Source organism: Propithecus coquereli, unplaced genomic scaffold, assembly GCF_000956105.1.
Source record: "Propithecus coquereli isolate 6110/MARCELLA unplaced genomic scaffold, Pcoq_1.0 Scaffold180, whole genome shotgun sequence".
Classification (NCBI taxonomy): domain Eukaryota; kingdom Metazoa; phylum Chordata; class Mammalia; order Primates; family Indriidae; genus Propithecus; species Propithecus coquereli.
The window spans coordinates 871,855-898,126 of NW_012142746.1; the positions used below are offsets into that span (position 1 = coordinate 871,855).

Consider the following 26,272-nt stretch of genomic DNA (forward strand, 5'->3'; position numbering starts at 1 on the left):
GGGCGCCCCCGACGGTGGATCTAGCAGCTTCGAGGAGGCGGGCCCAGGCCCCGGCGAACCCCAGCCCCGGCCCCCGGCCCCGGGCCCGGCTCCGGCATGGATGTGAGGTTCTACCCCGCGGCGGCCGGGGACCCCGCCGGCCTGGACTTCGCGCAGTGCCTGGGCTACTATGGCTACAGCAAGGTGACCGGGCCGGGCCGGGGCCGGGGGGCGGCGGGCCGGGGGCCCCCTTCCCATCCCGGGCGCGCCCCGCGCTACAGCTCACCGCCCGCTGCACTTTTCTTTCGCCCCTTTCCTCCCTATCCACTCCTTTCCCTTTGCGCCTTCGCCTCTGTCCAACTCTGCCCGTCTTCCCTTTCTGCTCCCATCCCGCTCCCCTTTTTGTCCCTCCACCGGCGCTCTCCTCTGTCCCTCCGCCTCTCCTCCCACCTCCCCGCCAGACTCTCCTTTGCTGCCCCAAAGAAGCGGAGAGCAGCCCGAGGACTGAAAGAGGGGGTTTGCGTGATTCTTTGTTGCTGCTATTAGTAAACACAATCGGAGCCCCCCCTAATTGGAAGGGGAAGTAGGGGTCCCTGATCTCTTGGTCCGATGATCTCGCCCCCTCCCCCCAAGTCCATTTTACCTCCTCCACCCACTCGAGGGCTGTCCTCGAGGCCACTTAGGGAAGGAAAGGCACAAACTTTTCAGCATACCTTGGACGAGGGGTAGGGGTACCCGCGAAGTGTCGGGACCCCCGCAGGTGGCCCTTGCTGCCCTCTCTCTAGGGCGCTTTGGACCACGGAACCGAGGTGCCCGAGCCTCCCTGGTTAGCGCTAGTAGTTTCTCATCTTTCATTGTTTTTTTTTTTTTCGGGGAGGGGGTAAGTTTTGTATTTCGGGGAGATCGGGGTTGGAGACCTCCACATCACACCCGGGGGTCACCCAACCTTGCCCGCCTCCCCCTGTGCCAACTTGGAGACCGAGCGTTTCAGGTGGCCGAAGGTGGATCTCAGAAGGGCAGCCGGCGGGGCTCGGACAGCGAGCGAGTGCGGGGCCGCAGCCCGGTGCCGGGGCGCGCGGACTCCGGTTCCCTGCCCTTCCCGGAGCCCCCCGGGCCGAATCGGGCGAAAACGTCACCCGGAGGGCGAAACGCAGAGAAAGCCCGGCTTTGGATGGCCTCTGCCTTTCGAATGTGGTTTTCTTTCCCCTTCCCCCTGCTCCTCCCTCCTCCCCCACCCTTCTCTTTCAATTCGTAGTTTGTTTATGATTGCTTGGATAACAGGAGGAAATAAGGAGCCTGCTGAAAGAAAGGTGCTATATAAAGCTAATGAATACATAACAGGAAGAGGAGGAATGGTATCTGGAGTGAGGAACAGTTTGCTGCGCCCCGTGGCTGCTGGAGGCTCGTGTTCCTTTCTATTTGTTTATACTCCGCTCCCAACTCCGGTGCTGAAGTTTGTAAAAGACCATTAGGGTCTCTCTTCCTTCTGTGCCATCATCACCCAGCTTCGCGTCTGGCACAGAGGGGCCTCCCAGCAAGTACAGAAGGAAGGGACTTTATTCAGTGTGTTTTAACCCTTTGGTAGTGGGAGCGTTCATGCTCTTACAATTCCAAGAGGGACACACACCTTAAGCATTTAAAGAGAAGCAAGGAAAGGCCGATCGCCGTAGCCGGAGTTAAGGAACAGTTTGTGTGCTCTGATTCTGGATTTACTCAGGTTATTAAATGCTTTAAAAAGTCCCCCATGTATGCTCAGTCAGGGACTTAGGCGGCCTAATTAAGTATGTAGTGTTTCTGAGAAGCCACCTAATTGTTCCAGTGGGGTATTATTTATCTCCTTACAACTTAGCCCATGTATGCAAGCCGTGTGTAAACTGGGCATGCTCTTATTTTTGGAAGCTATTACCTTGCCTAATGCAACTACTTCTTTCTCTGATTTAAGATCAGCAACACTCGAATGACACCAAAATAGAACCCTATTGTAGGAATTCAGTCGCTGCAATGCGTGGCAAATCCCTGTTCACTGGGATCCCAAGGGTACTTCAAGGGACAGGAGGAAATTGTGGGTGTTTTGTGTATGTCTCTTTATTTTCTGAGAAAGGCTATTTTGAGTCAATTTAAACTCAGAACACTTATTTCAGGGAAGGTATATAAAGCTTGAAAAGAGATATTATTTATTGAGATGCTTGTTCAACTGCAGGAGTGTGGCTGCAACTTGGTTTGCTGTCATATTTTCTTAATGCAACTATTTGCCTGATATAACTTGCTTTCTTAGTAATTTAGCAATCTGATCATCATAAGTGCTGTGTGTACCCAACTTAGGAAAGTTAGATACAGCGCTTCATATCGGTAGGAATCAAATTGTACTTATTCTAAGGGATGTTTGCATTTATTTCCCTGCAGGTGAAAATATAACAGTCTTTAAACTGAGCCACAATACTATGTTTTCCTACTCTTACTAATTTCAGAGTGAAAAGCCCAATTTTATTTCCTATAATTTTTATTCATAAAGAGAATGTAGTAGAAGAGGAAGAATTAATTTTATGGATATAAAACAGCAAGTGCCAATTAAAGGTTTATAGCATTTTGTTTCACAGCTAACTTGTGTGTCTGAGGTGGTGCTGTTCAGCATAGGTTTATATTGAAAATGTAAAAACTAGCATACAAAGACATGCATTTATTGTATTTGAAGGTACCTAAATTATTATTTTCTTAAGACGTAACTTTTGATGATATATATTATCTTTCTGGATGGGAAATGATGGATTTCAAAGAAAGTATATTTCTGCCCTTTCTTGTTTTAATGACCATCTGGGAAACTTTAGAAGAAACACAAGAACTCTTGGCTCCAGGCTTAACAAGTGAAAAGTTAGCGCTTATCTTTAAATTTATTTACAAACCGTGAATAATAGGGTTTCATTCATTTCTCTCTTTAACAAATGTCCAGAGTCCTTTGTATAAATAATATGCATGTGTATTATCTTTACATTCCGTGAGTATATGGATCCTTTTCAAATGTCAGCGCTCATGAAAGTGTACTCTGTCTATGGAGAATGGATGAAAGAGTTTTGAGGGTTCAAAAGTCATTGCAAGTAGGAGAATAACTTCAAATAAAATATAGCCAGGATCATTAAAATTAGTTAATAATTCATGAACTAGCCACTGATGTATAAACTTAAAGTTATCTCTATTTTCTAAGGGCTAATTTCCATTTTAATTTCAAGTGGAAAATCTACTGTTTGAACATTTCTTTTTCTGATGTGGCTAACAAATTAAACTAAAACCTATATATTAAAAAAACAAAATGTCCTTATGTTACTCAAGTGAATTGGTGACTCCTTTGACAATACTTCTGGAATTTTTCTTTTTCTGGGTTCAGTTTTTCTTTTCACTAGCAACAAAATAATGTGCAGAATATCAATTAGCATATATATGTTAAGTATTTCTAATCCAAAATCCAAAATGCTCCAAAATCCAAAACTTTTTGAGCGCTGACATGACCCTCAAAGGAAATGCTCATTGGAGCATTTCAGATTTGGGATTTTTGGATTAGGGATGCTGAACCGGTAAGTATCATGCAAATATTCCAAAGTCTGAAAAAACCCGAAATCTGAAACACTTCTGGTCCCAAGCATTTCAGGTAAGGGTTACTCAACCTGTAATTGTCAGAAGTCTGCACCCCAAAATGAGATACTGTATTTATCGTGGGCATAAGTGAGGTAAAATCATACAATGGGTTAATAATGAACTTGGATTAAACTCTAGTTACTAGCTTTTTCTGCATTTTTTAGGGTTTTTCTTTTCCTTTCAAAATATGGCAATTGACTTCTTATCCTTACTAGACTAGTCCTATGTTGTTTTTATTCTATCAGTCCCAAACTTGGCTTTCTAATTATTATGTGTGTTACTTATTGATCACTCTGCTTAATTAAGACATTCGATGTTAGTGCTTTGACTCAACCTCGTTGGGTCTCTCTCTTGGCTAGCTTGAAGGGTAAGAGAAACTGAAAGGTAATTTGTCGTTTGTCTATCTTCCAGGGGACCATGGTTCAAACTAAGAACACATTAAGAGGGTAATTTGATTAAAACTCTTCTTGGGTTGATGATACTTTGCACTAGCATAAAAACTAATTTCTGGGGTCTGGCATGTGGGAGTGTTGAATTTTGAGAGCTAATTGAGAAATTTCCATAACCTTTCATGATAGGTTTTCAAGCTAGATACTGAGGCCAAATTGTGAAAAAGCAATAAGGTTTTTCTAAGAACTGGGGTCATAAACTCAAATGTGTATAGGGACAGCTAGTTAACCTACATGAAAATAGGGCTTGTGGCCAAGTGGAGAACATACCCCATTTAAAGGGGTAGCCTTGTTCCACATTAATAGGTTATTCACATGTCAACATTTGGGCCCAATTATCTCCACATTTTGCAGTTATTTTTTCAAGAGAATGATAATCTGGACTTTTGGGTAAAACATGAATTTTTGGTGTTGGCAGCAAATTAACAAATAATTGAAATCGTTATGTGGGACCCTCAAAACATGCTTGTGTGCTGCTGCTTCCTAATTTTTGTCTTAGACAAATTCATATGTGGGTGAGGATTCAAAAATAATTTTTTAATAAGTCACTTATAGTTTATTTTCAACTATGTGGACAGTTCCACTCCCATATCCAACTGCGTGGACAGTTAAACAGAGTGGAGCAGAAGTAGGTAACAATATTTGTGACAGCCATAAAGAAGACTAGACTTAGGGCAGGATGGTTGGTTTCAGGTTGGTACCCAGGGCCTTTTTAGAACCTTGGCAGGCCCTGAGCACTATTGATCTGGGCTCCCTTCCTCATCCTATCAAACATTAAAATGCATCCACATCCTGCATTTAGTATAATATGGATATGATACCATATCCGAGTTGATGTGGATCCGTTGGCTTATGTTTACATTTTGTAGACAGTTAGTTTCGCATCTATTAGTTATAATCTTGTAGTTTTTCCGTGTTATGTGGCCAATTCGTTTTTTCTTCTCACATTTTAAATGTTTTTGTAGGCTCTTGAGAAGCTTGCAGTTCTAGGTGTCTGGTCTATAGTGACTAATGGATGGAACATCCTGCTGCCACTAACTAGAGGTCCACAAACTCCTCATTTGGCCACTCCGAACAGTGGAATGTAGATGAAAATCCGTGCTCAGTAAAGACTAGCATCGAGCTAGCCAAAGAAAATTAATTTTACTTGTTTTAGATGGAGTCCACTAATGGACGTGGTCTCAATGTTCAAAGTATACGTCAATAGGTCAAGAACTGCCTAATTCAGGTCACAAACTCAGCCAGGTGCTGAATCCACTTGAGAACTTATTTTGCTTAATTAGCATAGCATTTACTAAAAACCCCAACTGCTTGTCTGTATCTAAAAATCTTTGCATATAAATCTGGATTTGAGCTTTTCTATAGAAATAATCATCAGTTTGGCGACGCTGAATCTGTGTCCTTGCTTGGCAGCATCTGCCAGGTGCCCTTTCAGACGGGCGTGTGCCCCACAGAGCATCATGGTGTCCTCCATCCCCTGTTCTCTTCCTTAGCCCTTCCTGCTGCTCTCGGGTGCTGGGAGGCTTCAAGTTTGAAAACTTTGATTAAGAGGAGATGAAGTTAAACGAGCAAGAAATCATGCTCAAACCTAGTGATACGAGGTCACTGTCACTGAAGAAATTACAGCCCAATGCACCTCATGGTATGTAGAGTAGTAGTTGAGGTGGAAAAAGTAATTTGTGATCATTTTATAGAGCAGTGTTTTTCAAACTTTAACATGACAAGAATCACCTGAAGAGCTTGTTATAACATAGGCTTTTGGACTTTAGCCCTAGAGATTCTGATTATAGGTCTGGCGTGGGGCTCCCAGATGCCAAGGTTGTGGGTGTGCAGACCACACACAGACAGAGCAGCCTGGTGCACAGGGCTTTCTTCTGTAAGGTGAAGACTCTCTTCTCTCTGAGTTTTTCTGTTAGAGTGCTTTGGGCTGTGGATACAACAGAAAACTCAACAAACAGTGGCATGAACCAAAAGACATTTATTTGCTTACCTACAATGATGTCTTTAGGTAGGCAGTCTGAAGCTATTTTAGAAGTTTCAGTCATATCTACAAGACGCTTCTTTGATATTCTTTTTATTCCGCCATCCTTGGAGTTTTAGCAGTCTCCTCATGGTCACAAGTTGGCTGCTGTAGCCCTGGGCATCACATCCTTACATGGTATCAGGCAAAATAGGAAACAAGGTAGTGGTGGTGGTGGGAGTGGTAGCAAAAGAGCACTTTCTTCTCCTGTACATCTCTTACAAGAAGGAAACGCTCTTCCACCAGACTCTCGCTTTTATCTTATTGATCAGAAATGGGTTCCGTGCCCCCCATAGGCCATTCATTGGTAAAGAGGAAGGAGATTACTGTGATCAGCTTAGACCAATCCCATGTCATCCCTGGGGCTGGGCATTGCCATATAAGCATAATTAGTGTTAAGCTTTGTTATGGAGGAAGAAGGCTATTGGAAAGACAACCAATGGTGTCTGCTACTGAGTGCATTTAAGAATTTTGAGTGGGCCAGTGGTCTGGTTGGAGCTGAACTTTGTGAAGATGGATCTGGCCTTTTGACTAGTTGGTACAGGGCCCAACTGGAGGTGGGGAGACCAGGTAGGGTGCCATCTCTCCGTCGAGGTAAGGTAGGAGAAGGATTTGAACCAAGGAGTTGTGATTTTGGGTGTGAAAGAGAGGAAGGCAACTCAACAGAGCATCTCAACTTGGGAGAGGAGGAAGAGGAGGCAGAAATGATTCAGGGTGTTTGAATTCGGAGCTTGGATGGGACGAATGGTGAGACCTTGAGTGAAGGCAGAGAGATCAGAGGAGAAGCTGGTTTTGAAGGAAAGATAAAGCCGATTTAGGATATTTTGGTGGAATGTTCCCACAGAGTCACGGGCTGGGACTCAAGAGGTAGTTCAGGGCTAGTGAACCCAAGTTGAAATCTTCCTGTTGGTGGTGCGGGGATGGAAATGGATTTGAGTCCTTCGAGAGTGAGGAGATAGGAGATGCAGGGGCACATCCTTGGTCCTTGGTTGGCTGGTGTTGCTAATTCAATTTCCCAGTTAGTGAGGTGGTAATTGAGGAAGTCCCGTGGAACTCAGAAAATTTGGAAATCCTACTGCACCATTAAAAAAATGAAATAAAAAAGGAGTATGTGTTTATGTATGTGTTTGCATGTTATATCCTTTGTATCTTAATAGTTGTTTGGAAGGAAACATTCTTAAATGGTTGTTATTAAGTGGGGATGGTGCAAAATTTGCAATAACATAATTTAAAACAGTATCAGCCATTTGTGAATGAAAATGTGTCTTTTTTCTTTTTGTAAGAGGTCCAAGTTCAAATTGGATTCCATGAGACGTTAATGATGTCATAGGTATCTCAGAGAATCTGTTTTGAGTGTGGTTAATAAGGAAGGACAGGATTTTTGCTAAGTATGCTCATAAATTCAAATATGTTTTTAAAGTGGATTTAATGCTCTAAAAAAACAACCCTGTTTAAAATATAAGGAGCAGAGGCTTTTATTTAAGGTCTGCGTGAGCTTCTGACAGGTTTTATCTTCTCCCTTTGAGGTAGATCATTTTATTTTCTTTGTTTCCTAGGTTTGTATCCTTAATCTCTTCCTCGGGGAGGCCATGTTCTCTTAAATACGTTCCATAAAACACATCAGCCACTGGAAAATGGTCCTTCTTTTATGATTAACATTATAGCTTTAATCTTAATTTAATTTTACTTTGTTTATAAAAGAATAATCTGAAAATTTTGCTAATCCATAGGTTAAACAAATTGGCCAATATCAAGACACATTTAGATTTTACTCTAACTACATATTTGAATGATACAGACTCATTCTTTCTTTTGGAGAAGCTAGATTTTAAGCAGGGCTCTTCTGTTCCAAATGTGGCAAGTTTCATGTAGCCTTATTTATACTGACTAAAAGATGATGATAAGTGAATTTTTAAATTTAATTTACTTTAAATTGATGTAGTATAAGTAACTGTACCATATTGTGAGATTTTTTTCCCAGCAATTTCCAGAGCTAATTTGTAAAGAGCAAGGGATTTACTGTAGAATAACAAAAATTGTACAGTTTCTTTTAAAAATCTCCTAGGTATAGGAAGTAGAAGTTTAAAATGCTGACCTGACTGGAAAACTTACATGAAATATATATGACTGGTTGGAAGTTGATCTTCTTGAAAAAAGGATGAATAAAATCTAGAAATATTGGACAGTTAAAAATCATACTCAGTAGATCTGTTTTGCTGCTCCTTGATGTCTACTTCTTTAATGAGAAATTCAACCTTTGTTATGTGGCTTGTTTAAAAAATTCTAATAAAAACGTTTAATGGGGAAGTGGTTAAAACTATATTAGTAAAAATGCTTTTGGCTGCAAGTAAGAAAAAGACGTCAAAGTGAGTTAAATAGAAAAGGGATTGTATAATAAGTTTTGTTTCAGGCATGGCTGGATCCAGAGTCTCCCGGGATATTATTAAGACCTCCTTACATTAGGTCCGCTTTCATCTGTTTGACTTCTTTGTCAGTCAGGCTATGCTCAAGTGGTGGGAAGATGTCCAACAGCAATTGCAGCTCACATCTTCATAGCTTGGCCTCCTCAAGAGGGAGAGATTCTTTTTTGCTTGTTTCAGCAACTTCTCTGGATCAAGTCGCGTTGGGTAGACTTGGGTCCCATGCCCAGGCCCAAAGTCACATAGCCGTCTCAGGAGTGGAAGCTGGATACTGCCATCCCCTTGGAAGCCACATGGGCTAAGAATAGGGAGCAGTGGTTCCTCTGAGGAAGAGCAAGGTGTTGATGTCACAATAAGGGAATGGGGGTGGTGGGCGTGGCGTAGGAAAAATGTCCATTGAAACTGCTAGCTGAAGTAAGGCTTGATGATTTTGAAGATTTCTAAGGATTTCCATTATCCACATTTATTATTATTCTTTGTGGAAACCAGAGTCAGCCCGTGCTTATTTAATGCAGATATTATAATTATTGTTTGTATTAGGAATGTACTTCTTGTTCGGGGCTAGGATTACATGTGGTCTGCCTTTAGAGAAACCTGTAGATTGGCTGGGGAGCAGGTGTGTATATACGTGTTCATGAGATACGTGTGTGTGTGTGTGTGTGTGTGTGTGTGTGTATCAGTACGTGTGTGTAAGAGAGATGTTCTAGACTGAAAACAGTGATGGCGCAGGAAAAAGTGTTCCCCAAGTAGATTGGATGGAGGAAGGCAGTCAGAGAGGGATGGTATGGTGAGGAAAAAGAGCTCACAGGCACTCTCAGGCTCAGAATGGACAAGTAGGAAAAACGGGATTTTAGAGGCGAAGAGAGAGTGAGAGAGGGAATTCCGGGCAGGGTTTGCTCTGTGAACAAAGCAGTGGAGCAAAGATCCCATTAGAGGCCTGCGTAGGATGGTCCCATGGGACAGTCTATGGAGATGGGTTTTGTCTTCCTGTGATGGGAGATGTGGTTGGTTGAGAACAAATTGTGGAGGTACCAGAATGTCTGGTGAAAGATCTGAGGTCTTATTTAGTAGTGACATTTGTGTGTGTATGGCGTATATGTGTTTATACACATATGTGTGTGTGTGTGTGTGTGTGTGTGTGTGCGCGCGCGTGCGCGTGTAGGTAGAGGGTGATATTTCGAAGAGGGAGCTAATGAGAAGATATTTTCAAGACGGTATCTGAGAAGGGTTGAGGGGAGATTGGAGAGACATGAGAGAGAGCGAGCTACTGAAGGGTGGGTGATGGGGTGATGGGGTGGTCAGTGGGGTTGGATGAAGACCATAGATAAAGGGGAGGTGGCCCTTCCGTGAAGGCTTGCTGTTTTCTTTGACATAATAGGGAAGAAAGAGAGGATGGCTGAAGATTTATATGTATAGCGTATATATATTTATTTCAGTAAACAAGATGGCGGGGAAGGAAGGGAAGGAGAGAGAGGGACAAAAGAGAGACAGAGAGAGATGAGGGTGTGAATGGGTGTGGGAATTGATTGACAAGCCCAAGATCTATCCCTGCCTATTTTTCCTTCCATTTCTTACCACTACTCCCCTCCACCCTGGCTTCATGTGTCTTCAATGCACCACCCTCATCCCATCTGTTTGCACTTGCTGTTCCCTCTGCCTGGGACCCTCTCCCCAAAGATCTTCACTTGGCTGGCTTCTTCTTAGCGTTCACATCTGAGCACAAGTGTCACCTTCAAGCATGGCCTGACCATTTAAAAATATCTTGATATCTAAAATATCCTTTTCCCCATCCCTCCAGTTACTATCTCCCTACTCTCATAATTTTATTCATAGCGTGTATCTCCATTTGAAATATTTGCTTATTCGTTTATTCATATGTTCCTTGTTTATCTCGTTCCACTGGAATGTAAACTCCCTAAGGGTAGGGACTGTGTCTGCTTTGATGAGCACTGTAGATCTCGCATCTAGACAACGGCTTGGCACATAAAAGAAAAAAAGGAATGAACTGGAAATGAATAAAAATACTGTTGAGCAGAAGATCTGGTGGTGGTTTAATCTTTGGATAAACTGTGGACACTTCTAGGAACCGAGAGCGCAGTGGTGAAGAGTCACTTGTGTTTTCCAGGAACTGGCCTGCAGGTGTGATGATCTCTATTAGAAGCTTTTAAGTTTCAATTTCATTTGGAATTTTCTTTATTAGTATTTCAAGTGTTGGTGGCAGGAAAGGAGCAGTGGATGTGAAAATGACGGGTGGTGGATCTATCTTGCCAGGAATGGAAGAAGAACAGGGGTTGAGAGAAACAAGTGTAGGAGATACTGAAGTGACTGATCTGAATCTAAGAATTCAGGCTGGAGAAGAAAGGGGGGTGGTCCAGAAAGGGGAGGCCATGATGCAAGCAAAGAGGAGTGTCTTGGTTAGGGTTCAACTTACATGTAACAGAAAAAAAATAACTTGAATAGCAATGGCTTAAATGAAATAGATGTTCATTTGCTTTTCCCTAACTAAGTCTAGAGGGAAGTAGTCTGGGCAGGTACGGGAGGCTTCCTAGAGAGCTGGGAGCTTGCTGCCTCCAGTTTTCAGATGACCGTTGTCCTCATGGTTCAAGGTTGAGCTCTAGTCAACATCCATGGACCAACCAGCAAGGAGGAGGAAGGTGGTCAAGGGTAAATGCAAGTTTCCAGAAGCTACCACATGTCACCTTGCTTATAACTCCCAGGCTAGACTGAATCACACGGCCACACCTGTGACTACATGTGCCCAGGACATGTAGTCTGTATTGTGGCTGGCCATGTGCCCAGCTGAACACTCAACTACTGTGCAAGGAGTGAGTGGATAGTCAGGGACAGGTAGCTCAGCAGGTGTGTGAGTGAGTGACTGGTGAGGTCCAAGAAGCCCTTCTTGGGTATCTCCAAGTCTGAGATTTTGTCTGCAAACTATAGTGCTCTCTTTTTTCTAAACTTCTTCTTGGAGGCTCTTCTTTTGGTGAGAGAGATACACTGTGATAAGATTCATATCTTTTCCATCTTTTTCTTTAGTTTTGGGGTTTTATTTTGGGCATGCTTAAAATATCCGGTGATTCATGTTCTTCTTTGCAAGAACTGCAAGTCATTATGTCCTAATTTTAATTGATTACCTATATTTTAGGTCCAAATTTTTCTTCTTTCAAAATTTTTCTTGAGTTTTTGTCGTGCTGTTTCTCAAGTCCTAACAACCATTGGTAACAAAGTTTTGAGCACTAGTTAATCTTTGGTTAGCATTTTTTAAACTAGATTTTTTTTTAAAAAAACTGATGCTTATCCTTTTTGATTAAACCCATTTTACCTCTGACTTCTCGGCCCACTGGATCCACTGGCCCTTTTCGTTAACTTTTGACTCTTTATGCAACCTTGACTGTGAGGACGAGCCAGCTGTTCTCACCACTGTTCAGCCTCCTCCGTCCCCTTTCCTTTGCCGTGTGTTTTGTGTCAGCTTCAGAATCTCATTTCTCAACCTTGGGATAACCAAAAACTGGGCCCAGTTTTACTAAAAATTAATGTCATCTGACCGTACCTGGGCCCTTGCTGCATCTCTTTGGTGATGTCACATTCTCTGTAACCCCAAGGACCAGTCCCATCCCTGGGGTCCCCAAGGACTGGGGCTTCAAATCAGGATGGGTGCTCAGGAGGCCCTGCCCCTACAGGTGGTGCTCCTGGGGTGCCAGGAGGCCAGCCTGAGGACCGGGCATTGTCCCATCCTGCTGGCTCAGCCAGACCCTGGCATCTGGCTTGGCCTGAGTTTTAGGGACACTTGAGTAAGGGAAATGGTGTAGGGGCCAGATTTCCCCAAAGGCAGGGGAGTCAGACTTCTGCCCCTGGCCAGAGGAAGCCTGGGAGGGAAGAGGCCATCTGGATCCTTCCCTGTTGCGGTCTCCTCTGTCCTATCTACCCTGGCCCTGGAAGCCTCAATAATAAAGGCGAGCGCTTCACTGAAAAAAAAACAAACAAACAAAAAAAACAATTCTCTCTGGCACTCTCTGCAATGCACAGTCCAAATCCTCCCCACTGTTCTCCAGGCCCAGTCAAACCACCCCACCCTCATTCTTAGATGGGAATTCTGATCTTCCAATTTATGAAGAATTTGATGTTATCTGCCAGTGACCTCTCATTTGTCATCTTCTCTCATTTAGAGACCAGTTCTCTCTTTGTTCCAGGCCAGGGGAGAGCTGCCCTAATCGTTGGGATAAGTTCTTCCAAGTGTTGTTTATTTCTTCCTACCTGTTGAACATTCTTGGTTCTGCAGACAACTCCTGTCTTTCCTGTATCCTTCCTTTCTGACTTCAAATGTGCCCAGATGTCTTCTGGCCCCCACTACAGATTTTCCAGTCTTGACTTTGTTGAGTGCCACCTGTCCTCCCACAACTTTTGCCGTCTCCTCATCGCATCCACATTGTAATATGCTTCATGTTTTTGTTTACCTAGCTTTTTCCCCTTAAATAAATTAATGTGAAATTAAGATGACCACAAATGGAAAATCTGATGCTTTCCACACATAGAAGAAAATCCTAAAAATAAACACAAGGGGAGTAAACAGTGTTATTGAAATCTCACTGGAGACCTTGCTTGCCTAAGGCTCTGCTCTGTGTTTGTTGAAAAGGGAGATTTGCAAGTGTTAGGGAGGTGTTGAAGACATGTTAGCACCAACCTGAGACTTTGTCTTTGATTTTATCTCAGGGTTTGAAAGGGAATTCAAAACAGAGAATGACTTTCTCGAGATGTAATTAAATGCTCTTCAGTTCTTTGTCTCTGTCCCTCCTAGAGCAGTGCCTCTCAAACTTGAATGTTCTCTCAGGTCATCTAGGGATGTGGATAGGATGCAGATGGTAGGTCTGGGGTGGGTCTGAGAGTGGGCATTGCTGAGTTCCCAGGCCTGCTGATGCCCCTTGGATTGTAGTTGTAGAGTCCTAGAGAAAGGACCATCCGCAGTTTCACTTCTGCCTGACTCTGTTGACTTTCTCTTTAACATATCTGACTGTTCAAACAAGTAATCTTTACTTAGAGTCCCATGTCTTTCCCACCGGGCCCCCTTTAACACCCTGTAGACCACTTCTGTTCCTCCTTGCCTTACTGACACTGTCTTCTCTCTCCTCCAGTGAGCTCTGCCTTGCCGGTCAAACTTCATTCATTCATGCAAAAATATGGAGTGTCTACTTTAGGGCAAAAACTGTGCTAAGCCCTAGGCTTAGACTTTTCTGGTAACTCCTTGAGATGCCCTCCTCTTCCCTGCCCTGCCCCCATGTGTCCCTGCCCCCATGCCCCGGTTCCCCGATGCTGTTATCTGAATGCTGCTCATTGCTTTGCTCTGTCCTCTTGTCTTCAGCTCTGCCTTCTCTTCCCAGGGATTGGGAATATCCTCCTGAAGCTCGGCCTCTTACTCTCTTGCCTCTGTAGTTTTTTCACTTCTTATGCAGATCCTGTTTCGTGACTTTAGCTGTGCCCTCCCTAGCTGTGTGCGTCAGTTATCTATGGCTGTGTAATAAACCACCTCTAAACGTTGTGACTTAAAACGAAAACCACATATTATGCTTGAGATTGTGCAGGTTCAGACTGGGCTCAGAAGCGCAGTGATTCTCCTCTCGGTTTCCTCACATGTTTGCAGTCAGCTGCGGGTTGGCTCGGAGGCTTTGCTTCTGAAGTTGGCTGGCGGTCACCTGGCCCCCTCATTTCCCTGGCATGCGGTCCGTCACCTCCAGCATGCGAGTCGGGGCTTGTTCTCGTGGTGGCAACATTCTGAGAGAGCGTGGAAGTACACTAGAGCCCCTGAGTCCAGGCGCAGAAATGTCACACTGTTCCTTCCTCCACATTCTGCTGGCCAGAGCACGTCACCAGGCCAGCCCAGATTCAAGGGAAGAGGAAGTCGATTTTATTTCTTGATAGGAGGAGCAGCCAAATGACATTACAAAAGGGTGTGGCTTCTAGGAGGTTGGAAGAATTCTGGCCATTTTTGCAGTCTACCCCAAGACCTCAAATCATCTCTTGCTCGGTCTACATTTCTCAGCTCCCACGTAGCAGCTCTTTTTAGGTCATCCCTGCTTCCCTGTCTGCCATCAGTGCAGATCCAGCATTAGCCATGTAACAGCCCATGCCTCCCCCGCCCCAGACTCCCCTTTGAGTTTTCCTTACTTCTCAGTGCCATGATCATTTGCAGATGCAAAACTTCAAATTTAATTTTGATTACTTGGCCTCTTCCATCTTCTTAGTGCAGTGCGTCTTCATGTCTTCTTCATTTTTCCTTCTAATGGTTGTGTTCTCTTCTTTCTTTGCGTCGTCGGTGTCCTGCTCCAGGCCTCTCCTGTAGCCGTGGGTTCCTCACTGCCCGTCTGTGCTCTTAATTCTTGTCATCGTCAATGGAATCCAGGCTCTACTTCTGGGTGTCAGTCTAAGCTATCATTCCCCTTCTAAAAACACTTGCGATGGCTCGTCTTTGTTTATAGCAATTCCTTAGTAGACTTGCCACCTTCATTTTTGCCGTATCTACCTACCGCTGGTATTACTTGTTTAAAATCTTTTACATCGACTCACTTTTTAATTTACATCACTGTGGCATACAGACAACCCTGTACTGCTTGCAGTGTATGAACGTTACCCATACAATAAATGCATAACTATTAAAATTGTGAAAAGTTTATTTAGGTACTACTTGAGTTAATCTGGTATGCATAATAGATTCTGGGAACACTGGCCTACAGGGCAAATTGCCATGTCCTGAACTTTACATTGAAGACCTTCCATCTCTAGTATCAAACTTACCACATTAAGCAAAAACAAAATTTTTTGGAAAACAGCTAATGAGTTTTCTTAAGTGTTTGAGTTCTGCTCAAGGTCATTGTTGACAGTCATGGCAGTGGTTATAGGTCCTCATCACACACTAGGATTGCTGCCTTTATGTTTTTGCACATTGCTTAGGTATATTAGTTTTTTTTAAAGTAGCTGTTTTCCATGTGACTCAAAGCCCAACTGTTTCTAATAAATAACTTTTTTGGTGGCATATTGGTTTGTGTGCATGCGTAATTTTTCAAATATCCTTTCTAATCCTGGCTTTGGCTTGATAGGTTTCTAATTGCCAATGGGGTAAAATATATTAGATGTTCCCCTTTTCTATGGCTTGTCTCAGTGCTAGATTTCTAGAAGACACTATAGTTATGACTATACAGCTTTGATCATCTGAGCTTCTGTTCTTAGTTTAGACACATCGAGAATGGTGGAGTGTCCAGCAGGTGGAAAGATGGTGGGTTGCAGTGAGCATGTCCCTTCTTCCTGGTTTCTCAAGCCTGTATGCTTATTAGGGTGAATTCGTGGAAGTTCAAGGCAGAAACCAAGTAAAGAAAAACCAAGTCAAGTTAAAGGCTAATTAGAGGAAGAAGAGTGATAGCAGAAGATAAGAAGAGTACAATGGTTGAGAGTGATCTAGAAGATTCTTACATAAGGGAGAAAGCCAGAAACAGCATCCAGTTGTAGAGAGGAAAAAGAGGAAGGGCATGTTTTAAAGAATGACGCCACTTCAACCCTAAGTTAACACATACATCTGACGACAGACAACACCTTGTTGTTTGATTCCAAGCTTCTGACTAAAATTTCCCGTTTGAACACAACCCATGCGTTAGAATTCAGCTTCCTGGGACATTTTTTTCTGATGGTAAATTTTGCCATCACATGTAATGGTTTTGACAGGATTTTTGTCCCTCAGTTCGTTATCAGAAATTATGGTCTTGACGTCTCTGCTGCCCAGTCCGTATTTTTAAAAAATGTGTTGAAAGAAATAACGTATTTCTGGAGAATGGCCTGCAGAAGATGCAGGCATCCGTTCGTCAGATACCCCAATCTGGTGGATAGCTTCTGCCAGCCTCGTGGGAGCCGAATGCCCCTGACGATGCGCCATCACCGGCCCTCCCTCCGTTGAACTGCACACCGATTAGTGCCTCGCGTTGCATTAAGAGGAATTAGGAGGAATAGTTTCGTGGACACCCTTTTTTGTGTTTTGTTGAAGTGTAGCCTGTTACATCTCATGGTGTCCATTTTTATGATGATTTACCAGAGAATTTTCTTCGGTTACTGTATCAGGAAGAGCTGAAAAATATCCCCTTAGTTTTATCTTAAGAGTATCATTCATCTTGTCATTCTTGTTCTTTCTTTGCATCGGCTGCCAAGAGGCTTAGAGTCAGACAGGAAACCCAGTTAGTAGCTGTCCGGGACCGCAGGGTGAGCGTTCCTGGGTGCTGGGCATCTACTGAACGTAAACTACGGGAGAAAAATCTCACTTCAGAATGTCTTATATTTTAGCAGAACTATCTGGGGGACTTTACACCTTGGGCACTCATAGATGGACCCTCTGTTCTTTGTTTAATGGATAACTTGAGCAGCGTTTCTTAACCTCAGCACTTTTAATGTTTTAGATCAAATATTTCTTTGTTTTGGGGGACTCTGCTGTGCATTGTAGGATGTTTAGCAGCATAGCATCCCTGGCCTCTTCCCAATAGATGCCAGTAACACCTCCAGTATTGTTATTTTCTTAATTTTACTTTTTGTTTGCCTTTATTCTTATAATTATTACCCCTCTTTTAAAAATTAAATATACTTTTAAAAGTCACCCCAATTCTTTTGTGGAGAAAAGCCTGTTATGAATGAATTCTTAAAGTACTTTTGTAAGTACAATGACTATGTTTGTATGGTGTCCAGGATACTATTCATATCTTTTTAAAAGGGAAATTTCCACATTAAGAAAAAGTTAAGTCTACTGTGTCAATATTGTAAAATGAGAAAACAAAATCTTAGCCCTTCCCCTGTTGGTCTTTTTGTAAAGATGAATACAAAATTCTCAATTTATAGCACTTGCTAGAGTTTGTCTCTTATAGGTTATTTCCCCCCAAATTATAGAATCCATAGAAATGATGAAAGTAGGAAAATTGGAGTACTGTCCATGCCTTTAAATTAATGTTTGTGCTCTCTGATCATTCAAAAAGTATTAGTTTCTGAAAGTTGACCCCATGACATAATCAGCATCATTCTTGTTTTTGCCTGAAGACTGTGCTGAGATGAACCTGGAATTGGGGTTGTCAGGTGTTGGCTGGTCCCCACATACATCCCATGATCCCTGTGTGCCTCCCTGGTGGTTAGAAAGAGGTTCTGTCCTTACCCAGGGTATTTGTCCTTTGAGAAAGTGCGGCCATCCTGGCTGGTGCCTGGTGCCGCACGAGCCCTGCTCAAATTAAGAAAATCAGTTGACCTCTCGTAAGACCAGCCACCCTCTTAGATTGCTTTCAAGTGACTCATGGCGATACAAATGTACTTTACCATTGTCTTGGGGTCACTGTTTTGTTTAATCAGCTTCCTGAAAATTGGAAAATTTGACTTTGGTGATTTTGGAAAGCAGCCTAACTCATTCCTTCTTAGGCTGTTGTTGGTTCTGCTTATCTAAGGTTAGACTTGAGAGGTCTAATGGGTTTCAGTGACTCCAAACACCAAGCCGTTGGCAGGCTGGCAGGGTGTGAGAGAGAAGCTAGGGAACCAGGTTCCACCATTTATTGGCTCTGTGATCTCCGGCATGTTTCTGGGCCTCTTTGCGTCGTTTCTCAAATGGAGATTTTACTCAGCTGGGTGCTGAACAGACACCAAGTCCTGCCCGTAGCACTCTCTTCCTAGCGGGTTACAAACCCACCTACGCCATAGGGTTATTTTGTGTATTAAATAAGCTTATCTTCTAGAGGATAATAATAGTATTTACAACATAGGATTGTTGCAAATGTTGAGCGTATCTCTCTATATACGAAGCACTTTATTAAAGTTAAATATTATTATTATAAGATATTATATATTATCCTTACGATCAGGTCAGTTTCTTAACATATGGATAAATTACTGAGCATAGACAGTGGGAGAAAAATCTCACTTCAGAATATCTTATATTTTAGCAGAACTGTTTGAGGGCCTTTACACCTTGCGCTCTGATAGGTGGATCCTCTGTTCTTTGTTTAATGTATAACTCAAGCAGAGTTTCTTAACCTCGGCACTTTTAATGTTTTAGGCCAAGTATTTCTTTGTTTTGGGAGACTTTGCTGTGCATGGTAGGATGTTTAGCCAGCATCTCTGGCCTCTACCCAATAGATGCCAGTAGCATCTCCAGTTATGACAACCAAATATTGTCATTAGACGTTGCCAAATGTCCCCTGGTTGAGAACTACTGAGCTAGAGGAATATTTTGGAAAACTTTCTCATTTTGTCATTTAGAAAGTGCTAACTGGGATGTTATTCCTTTGTTACAAAAGGCATTCATCTAAATATAGGCCAGTCATTTCTCCAGGGCCTGAGGGAGCTAAAAGGAGCCTCCATCTCCCTGTGTTCCCCAGAATAGCTAAGAAGGCCAGTGCTCGTTCTGAGGATGGTTACCAGGGCAGGAGGTCCTGGGCCAGGTAAACTAATCTACACCTGTCTTGGCACCTGCCAAATGTTTTCTTTTTCCTCCTCCCTCTTTCTGTTTGGGAATCTCTCTGGATTAGTAAAAATATCTTTTGAGTTTGCAAAGCTGTGTGATACAGTGTAGTGAGAAGAGAAAGTCTGTGTTCATCAGCTGGGGAATTGGCTCAGTGAAGGCCCACCTATGTCTCTGGGTGCTTGAACTAAATCACAAAGCCATTTAGGAGGAATTGTTAAAACAACACCAATGACTGGTTCTGTGCAGTGATTGCATCAAAATAATAAATAGGATCTAGATGTCAAGGACTTTGATTTCTTGTCCTATTTTTTTTTCTAATTTTGTGGGGACACACTCAAGTTAATTATTTTGTGTGTTTGGTTGTTTCCAACATATCTGCTATTTTTTTAGCGAGTCATGTCAACCTCAAGCTCAGAAGCCTTTTTCTTCATTCATTTATTCCTCACGTATTTATGGAGTGGCTACTGTGTGTGGCACACAGGGCATCGACGGTTGAGGGTGGTTTCGCCCTTTCTGAACTGTGATTTCTGGGGAGCAGTGACCGTGTTCGATTTGTTTGCTGCTGTATCTTCAGTACCCAGTACTGTGTCTGATTGTGGGAAAATCTCAATACGTAACTACTTAACAAGATTTTATGCTAATGTTTAGTGTTCTTTTATTAAAGATCACACATTTTTGGGACAATTGATAGGATGTCTTAAGCAAGCCTGTAGCAATGTGTTTAAAAGAACAAATTCCAAGAAAATGTGTTGTAGTGGTCCAGAGCTTCCCAAGCAGTAAATCCCAAAGCCTACCTGGTAGATCCTTCCCAAAGCAGTGGTCACTGTGACCCTCTTCTCTCTACTATGCCTGGAATTCCCAAAGGAAGGGGTATACTGAAGACTACAATGTCCCCTCTCTGGCTCTGATCAGGGTTTATTGTCAGGAAATCCCCCTTTTCAGGGACTTCATTGTCTTCATCCTCTAACCAGTCCACCCCTCCCCCATCCCCTGCCAGCCATCGTTTTTTTTTTTGTTTTTTTTTTTTTTTCCAAGGCTTTATGGAAATGAAAAGTTGCTCTTCTTCACAAAAAAGATTGGGGGAGATAAAGTGATTAGCACTTATTTTGTTCAGGAATTCATCCGAGCTGCCATCCTCGAACACTCATTTGGCTTGTTGGAAGGGTAATCTCTTTCAGAAACATTGGACAGAATTGACCAATTCATTATGTATGTAAGTCTGCTTAAGAATGTTTAATTCAGTGTGCTCTCATCTCCTGGCTTCGTAATCTCCTGCCTTGGCTATTCTGTTCTCTTTGAGTTTCTGCAACTCATTTCTCCCTGATTATTGAAGCTTTCCCTGGACATTCCAGGCATGGCCGAATCCTGATGAATAGATTTATGAGGGGAAAAAAAAAATGCCATCCTCTTTGAGTTGGTTGTTGATGACTGGATTGTTCTGGGGTAATTAAACTTGGCAAACTACAAATTTAGGCAGAAAAGTATGAGAATACTTCAGCCAATGGGAATGTTAGAGAATGTCTTAGAGGCAATGGGAAATTCTTATAAAAAGTAGCTACTTTGGACAATGTGGGCAGTTTCTGAACAGCTGATTCTGGAAGATCTAGATTAAAACAAACAAACCCTTTAGTTATTGATGAGCACACCAATATTTGTACCATTTAAAAGCAGGAACAAGTAATTGTGGGCATCTTTCAGTGGGATGTATTGAACATTTTTTCCAATTCTTCTTCCTTTTGGGTTCACTAGGGAGGTTTCCATTAAAAGTATTACTGCTGTTACCATAATAGGGAAGGGGGGAAGGGGTGGGCAAAATATAAAAATATTGGAAAATGTTGGAAGGAGGTGTGCGTGTGTGTACACTCGCACGTGGGCACAGGCATCCCATGGGACTAACATGGACTTCCCAGTGGTGGAGAGGAGAAGCATGAGGAGAGCCCCACCTTTGAGTTATTGCTGCCTTTGTAGTCCGTGCCCACACTGCCTCTGATTGCAGAGACGCAATGGGATGAATTCATAAATGCTTGACAGTAGCCATTGATTTGAAATTAGTGGTTGCCCTCTGGGTGTAGTTGCTAAAGTTGCTGATGGCAGGATGCATGCGTCTTAGCAAGTATCCAAGTGCCGGACGTCGAATGTCATTATTTTATTTTGTATGTGCTATATTGCCTTGGTCATTTAGGTAGGCACTCCAGACTCCACGCAAATGTTCTTTCCATCTCCTTTCCAGTAGGAGAGCTTTAGGAAAAAGGATAAAGAACAAGAAGAAAAAAAATCCCCACAAATTTAATTGAAAGGGTCTTTACTTAAAGATACATGGAGAGCCCTCTGCCCATAAAATATCATCGACCTTTGCCTTCATCAGAAGATTCTCCAGTCATTTTACTTACTGTACCCGATGGGGTGAGATATGATCAGCCCACACAAAGTTGGAATTGTCGGGTCCTGCACATTGATTTTTTTTTTTATAACCAACAAAACAAAACTCTCTCTCTTTTTTTTTTTTTCCACTCAAATGTCTTGCCTTTTAGATTTTTGAAACCAGAATGGAACAAAGTAAGATTTTTCTTTTATAATTATCGCTCTAGCTCAAGAGACTTTCTGGGGAATTTTACCACGACAGAAGAACATGGGGTGGGTGTGCCAGGGAGGGGAGAAAGCATCATTTTGCGTAAAAGGCTGGCGTCCTGAAAAGGCAGAAAATGGGGGTTCTCAGAGAGGAGCCGCAGAGCGAAGGGTCAGGCCAGATTTTGCAAGGTCTTTGCCTGGCGTGCTGCAGGGTTGAGGCTTTATCTTCCAGGCACTTTTAAGCTCAGTGTGCTTCAAAGATCATGCTGGGATTTCTGTTTTGGAAGGTGGCTGGGAAGGACTGGGGAAGGACTGGGGAGATGGAGAGAGGGAGGAGTGTCCCGGTTTCTGTAACAAGAGTCAGTGCCTTTCATCCCTCAGTGGGACGGGGAGGGCATGGAAGAGTTCGTTTCCTTCATGTCTTGTTCAGTGGACGCCGAAATCTTCTCAGTTCTCATTAGGAGACTTTGTAATTGTGTACACGTAGCCGTGGTGATTGGAAATCATTTGCATTTACTGCTCCATACATGTAAATCATAGTAATTTTGGGAAGAAAGAATTGCAAACACCTAAAAAATTCATTTGAATTCATTTCTCAAATTCCATTTTTAATATATCCTTTTCTTTCAGGCAGTCTAATGTCTTATCAGAATTATTTTTTAGAACTGAAATAGACCACTTTTAGGCCCTATTGGATTCGGCGAGTTATTAAATTTCACATCTTCCCGGGTTTATTTTCTTCTGATGCCATAGTTCAAGATAATGTTTTTTTAATACTACATGCAGAATTCCAGAGATTCATAATAGCTTATGACATCTTAATGTCCACAGTGACATTCCACTGGTCATATCCAACTGTGATAAACAGCTCTATACTCTATAAAAGACGACAGTCACTAAGTAAATGCAGGAAGATGCAAACAGTCCCTCAATCTCATGAATAATGTTACAGATCCTGAATGTTAATTTTGAAGAAAACACATTCTTAAATTTAAAGTTTATGTCTTCAATTCACAGTTCTTTTATTCTTCCAGGAAAAAAAAAATATCAAGCAGCTATACTTTAAATGAATTTAATGAACTGCAAAGACTGACATTTTCACTATAAAAGTCACACTTCATTTAATGAGTAGTTAAATATTGATGCTGTATTAAAATACAGGCAGAATAAAAATGGCACAATGGATTTCAAAATAGGAATTCAGGGTTCTTTTATGTTGAAAATTTCATGAACTGAAAAAAAAAAGTCTTGTTCATCAGAACGTCTTCATAAACACAAATATTCCAGTGAAATAGAATATTAGCCTGCAGTATCTAAGCCCCAGTAGGTAACTCAAGGTAAGTCTTCCTTTTCACTGTCTGATCCTGTGTCCACCTTTGTTGCCAAAGGATCCAGTGATGTCGAATGTGGCTCCTGTTTTCCATGAGGGGGGGAGTGCTGAAATTATAGTAGGAGGGGAATCTAGTTTCTTTGAATTGACCTCCTTAAATAAGAAGAAAAAACAACTAGGTGTTGACGACTATTCTAGAACAATAAGTGAGCTAGGCCCTAATTATTCCTCTGCTCTGAGTTCTCCTGTTTCATGCAGAGCCAAGGCCCAGATGTAACTTGGTGGTGGGCATCACCCCCTTGACCTCGTCTGGGCCTGGCACACTCCCACCTCAAGGCCTTTGGGTTACTTCCCTCTGGCCTGGACACTGTTCTTCAGATATTTTCGTGGCTCAGCTTCTTCAGGTCTTCCCTGGAGTGTCCTTTTCTCCTGGAGGCCTTTGATGGCTCCTCTGTCCAAAATGGGACCCTCTTCCCTCTCCCTGGCCCTCTGCATCCTTCCTCCTCCCTGCCTCACTGCGCTCCAAGCCCTCACCATCATCAGACATACTCTCTGTTTCATTTATTTTGTTATCCTTTCCCCCAGGGTAGAACATAACCTCACAAAGGCAGGGAGTCGCCTCTCTTTTGTTCATTGCTTTTTCTGCAGTGCCTGGGGACCCATGAATAAAGGGAGGGGTTTTGAGGCAAAAGTGGGATTTGCAAGGGGAGTGTTCCCCATGGTGTTTGGAAGTGGGGACCAGATAGGGAAGAAACCTGGATTGTAGAGTTGGGAGCTGTCTGCACAGGTAGGGTGACCAACTCGTCTGAGGTTGCCTGGCATTCTCCCAGTGTTAGCATGAAAGACCTGTGTCCTGGGAACCCCTCGGGCTCCCAAGCTGGGATGGCCCAAGAATTTGCATATCTGAGAAGTTCCCAGGTGCTGCAGCTGCTGTCCTAGGATCACAGCGTGGGTATCACTGCTGTAGACCATTCTAAAGCTTCTGAAGGGACCAGGTACCATCTGAGAGAATATACTTGCATCCCCTGGAGCTGTATATACGCAGTTGGTCTCTGCAGTCAGTATCTGCATATGCTGGTGATAACAGTGTCATTGGCACAGGCAGCCATACACAAAAGCAAAACATATTTAATGGGCATAAAATAAGTGGGTTTTATATAAAACGAAGCTCTTCCTGGACCCCTGTGGTCTTATCCCACTTGAGTTTGTGTTTTTTTTTTTTTCCTCTGGCTAACTACTATGACCTCTGTGTGTTTCCCAGCAGCTGGCAGAGAAGGCAGGGACGTGAGCAAACACTAGGATGAGCTGGTTGGTGTGGATAGAAGCAGCTAGGTAGGTGGTGCTGGGCTTCCACCATTGGTAGGATGTGATTAGATTTTTAGCTATAAGGATATGTTTTTAAGCCATTATTGAATATGAAAGCATTTACATTCCATTTTTCTTTCAGTTTCTCTTATTAAATTAGGGAGAAAAATCTGAGTTTGGTGCAAAATATGTCTTTTAACACCTAATATTAAAACTTGCTAATCTCCCTTTTTAACAGAGAGGTTGAGAGAAATGACAGGAAGAGAGAAAGAAGGGGTAAGAGAACATGCAGGACTCAGTTACAAACCCTTCTGTAGCTATCAGTTTGCAAGAATTAAATAGATTATTTTGCATTTATTGTGTTTCTTTTGGTGGTTATGTGCTATTTATGGTTAGGAATACTGGTTTTTCACTTATGGCATAAAGTTTCCTTTTGTTTATAAAAAGGCACATTTTTAAAGGCAAATGCATGAATTAAATCTACAGAAAGGTTTACAATACCGCACCTTATCCATAATTCCAAAATGCAGAATGCTTTGGAAAACAAATTTAGAAAAAGTTTATGGCAACACATTTATGGCAAAACCTGACTTGAACTCATGCAAGACTGTTTTTGTTCTGTATTTATCTTCCTTTGTGTGAACGTTGAGATATTTTGCTGCAAAAATGTCCATATAGTTGATTATGGGATGCTGCCTCAGACCACTGGAGGTATTTATTATGCAGTAATGGAATATACACCATATTACTTTTCTAAGTCTTAAAAACTCTCAACTGTAAAACACATCTGGCCCCAAAATTTTGGACAAGGAAGAGTGTGGACCTGTTTCAAATGACAAAATACATGAAGGTGGTATACAAATAACTGAAATTTGGCAGACTCTGATTTGGGAGGAAGAGCTGTAATTTGAGGTGAGTCTATTAACATGCGCAGGACAAACATAACATCTAGTAGGGTTCCTCAGCTTTTGCTTGCTATAAACAGCTGGCTTTGGTAGCATCTGCACTTGGTAACAGAGAAAGCATTGTATTTTGTGTAAAATAAGGTTCTGGTCCTGCTGCCAAGCCTAGTCTTTTAATGTAAAAGTTTCTCAGAAAAATTACACTATTTTATTGGAAAACGGAAGACATTTCAACTAAGAGCTTGATTTTAAAGATACCTAGGGATACTATTTCAGGAATTTTTAAATGTGCTAATTACTCTGATGGATCTGCTTTTTATGATTTGATTTTATTAATATATACTGATACTTCATAGAATTGGGCACATCTGACATGCAGTGTCTGTATCTAAATTCCAGTTTTCTTTGGCCAGTGGGGCATTGTATTTGTAGGTCATTCAACTACTTCTTTCTTGGAGGATGTGATGTCTGGTTTTTAAGCCTCTTCTTCTCAGTATGACAAATGTCGCTGATTGCCCGACCATCATGCCCCTTCTTTTGGGCAGCTAGGAGTCACTTCTTTCACCCAACCCCATCCAGCAGAGGGACAGGAGAGACAGAAGGAGTAGAGAAGAGTCGGATGCTCATAGAAGTTGTAGTGAAGGGTGATTAGGCCCAACCTAGCTGAGGGAGCCAGGCACCTTTGTGAGAGCCTCCATTACTTGATAACCACCTATCTGAAAGTAAGACCTAATCTTCTGGTAAGGTTGGCTAATGGATCTTGGTAGGCTAACTGATCATGTATTTTATCAGTTTGATGAATGAACTAGACCTCACATTTCTAGTTTAAATAAGATGAAAGCGACTGGGAATAACAAGGTGTAGATTTGAATTTAACATGCATGAGCTAATGTAGGTTTCCCCGGCTTTAAACAATTTGTGGCCTCCAAAATATTTATAGATAATGGAAGACAGGTTAGCCCATCCATCTGTCTCGGGCATTTAGTGCTAGAAAAGGTTGGTTTTACATGCCGTAAGTGAAACTGTTTCTCTTTGATCTTCTTGGCAATAGTTGTCCCATAAGTCATCCCCACTATGAAGAAGGATTTCCTGATACCTGACCTTTTGCCCTCTGTGCCTTCTTCCAGCATCTAAATCCAAGCTCATTAGTCACTGTCCTTTGTGTTTACACTCAAGTATAAATTTTGGTAGAAAAAAATGGAAATGA

General features: G+C 42.4%; 1 protein-coding gene across 1 annotated transcript in view; it reads left to right on the forward strand.

Moving 5' to 3' along the window:
- TOX3 (TOX high mobility group box family member 3) overlaps window positions 1-26,272 on the forward strand; it is a 108,313-nt gene continuing 82,041 nt past the window's right edge. The window contains exon 1 of the mRNA XM_012642612.1: window positions 1-183. Within this exon, the coding sequence (XP_012498066.1) occupies window positions 97-183 (87 nt within the window). The 5' untranslated portion in view covers window positions 1-96. The remainder of the gene's footprint in view (window positions 184-26,272) is intronic.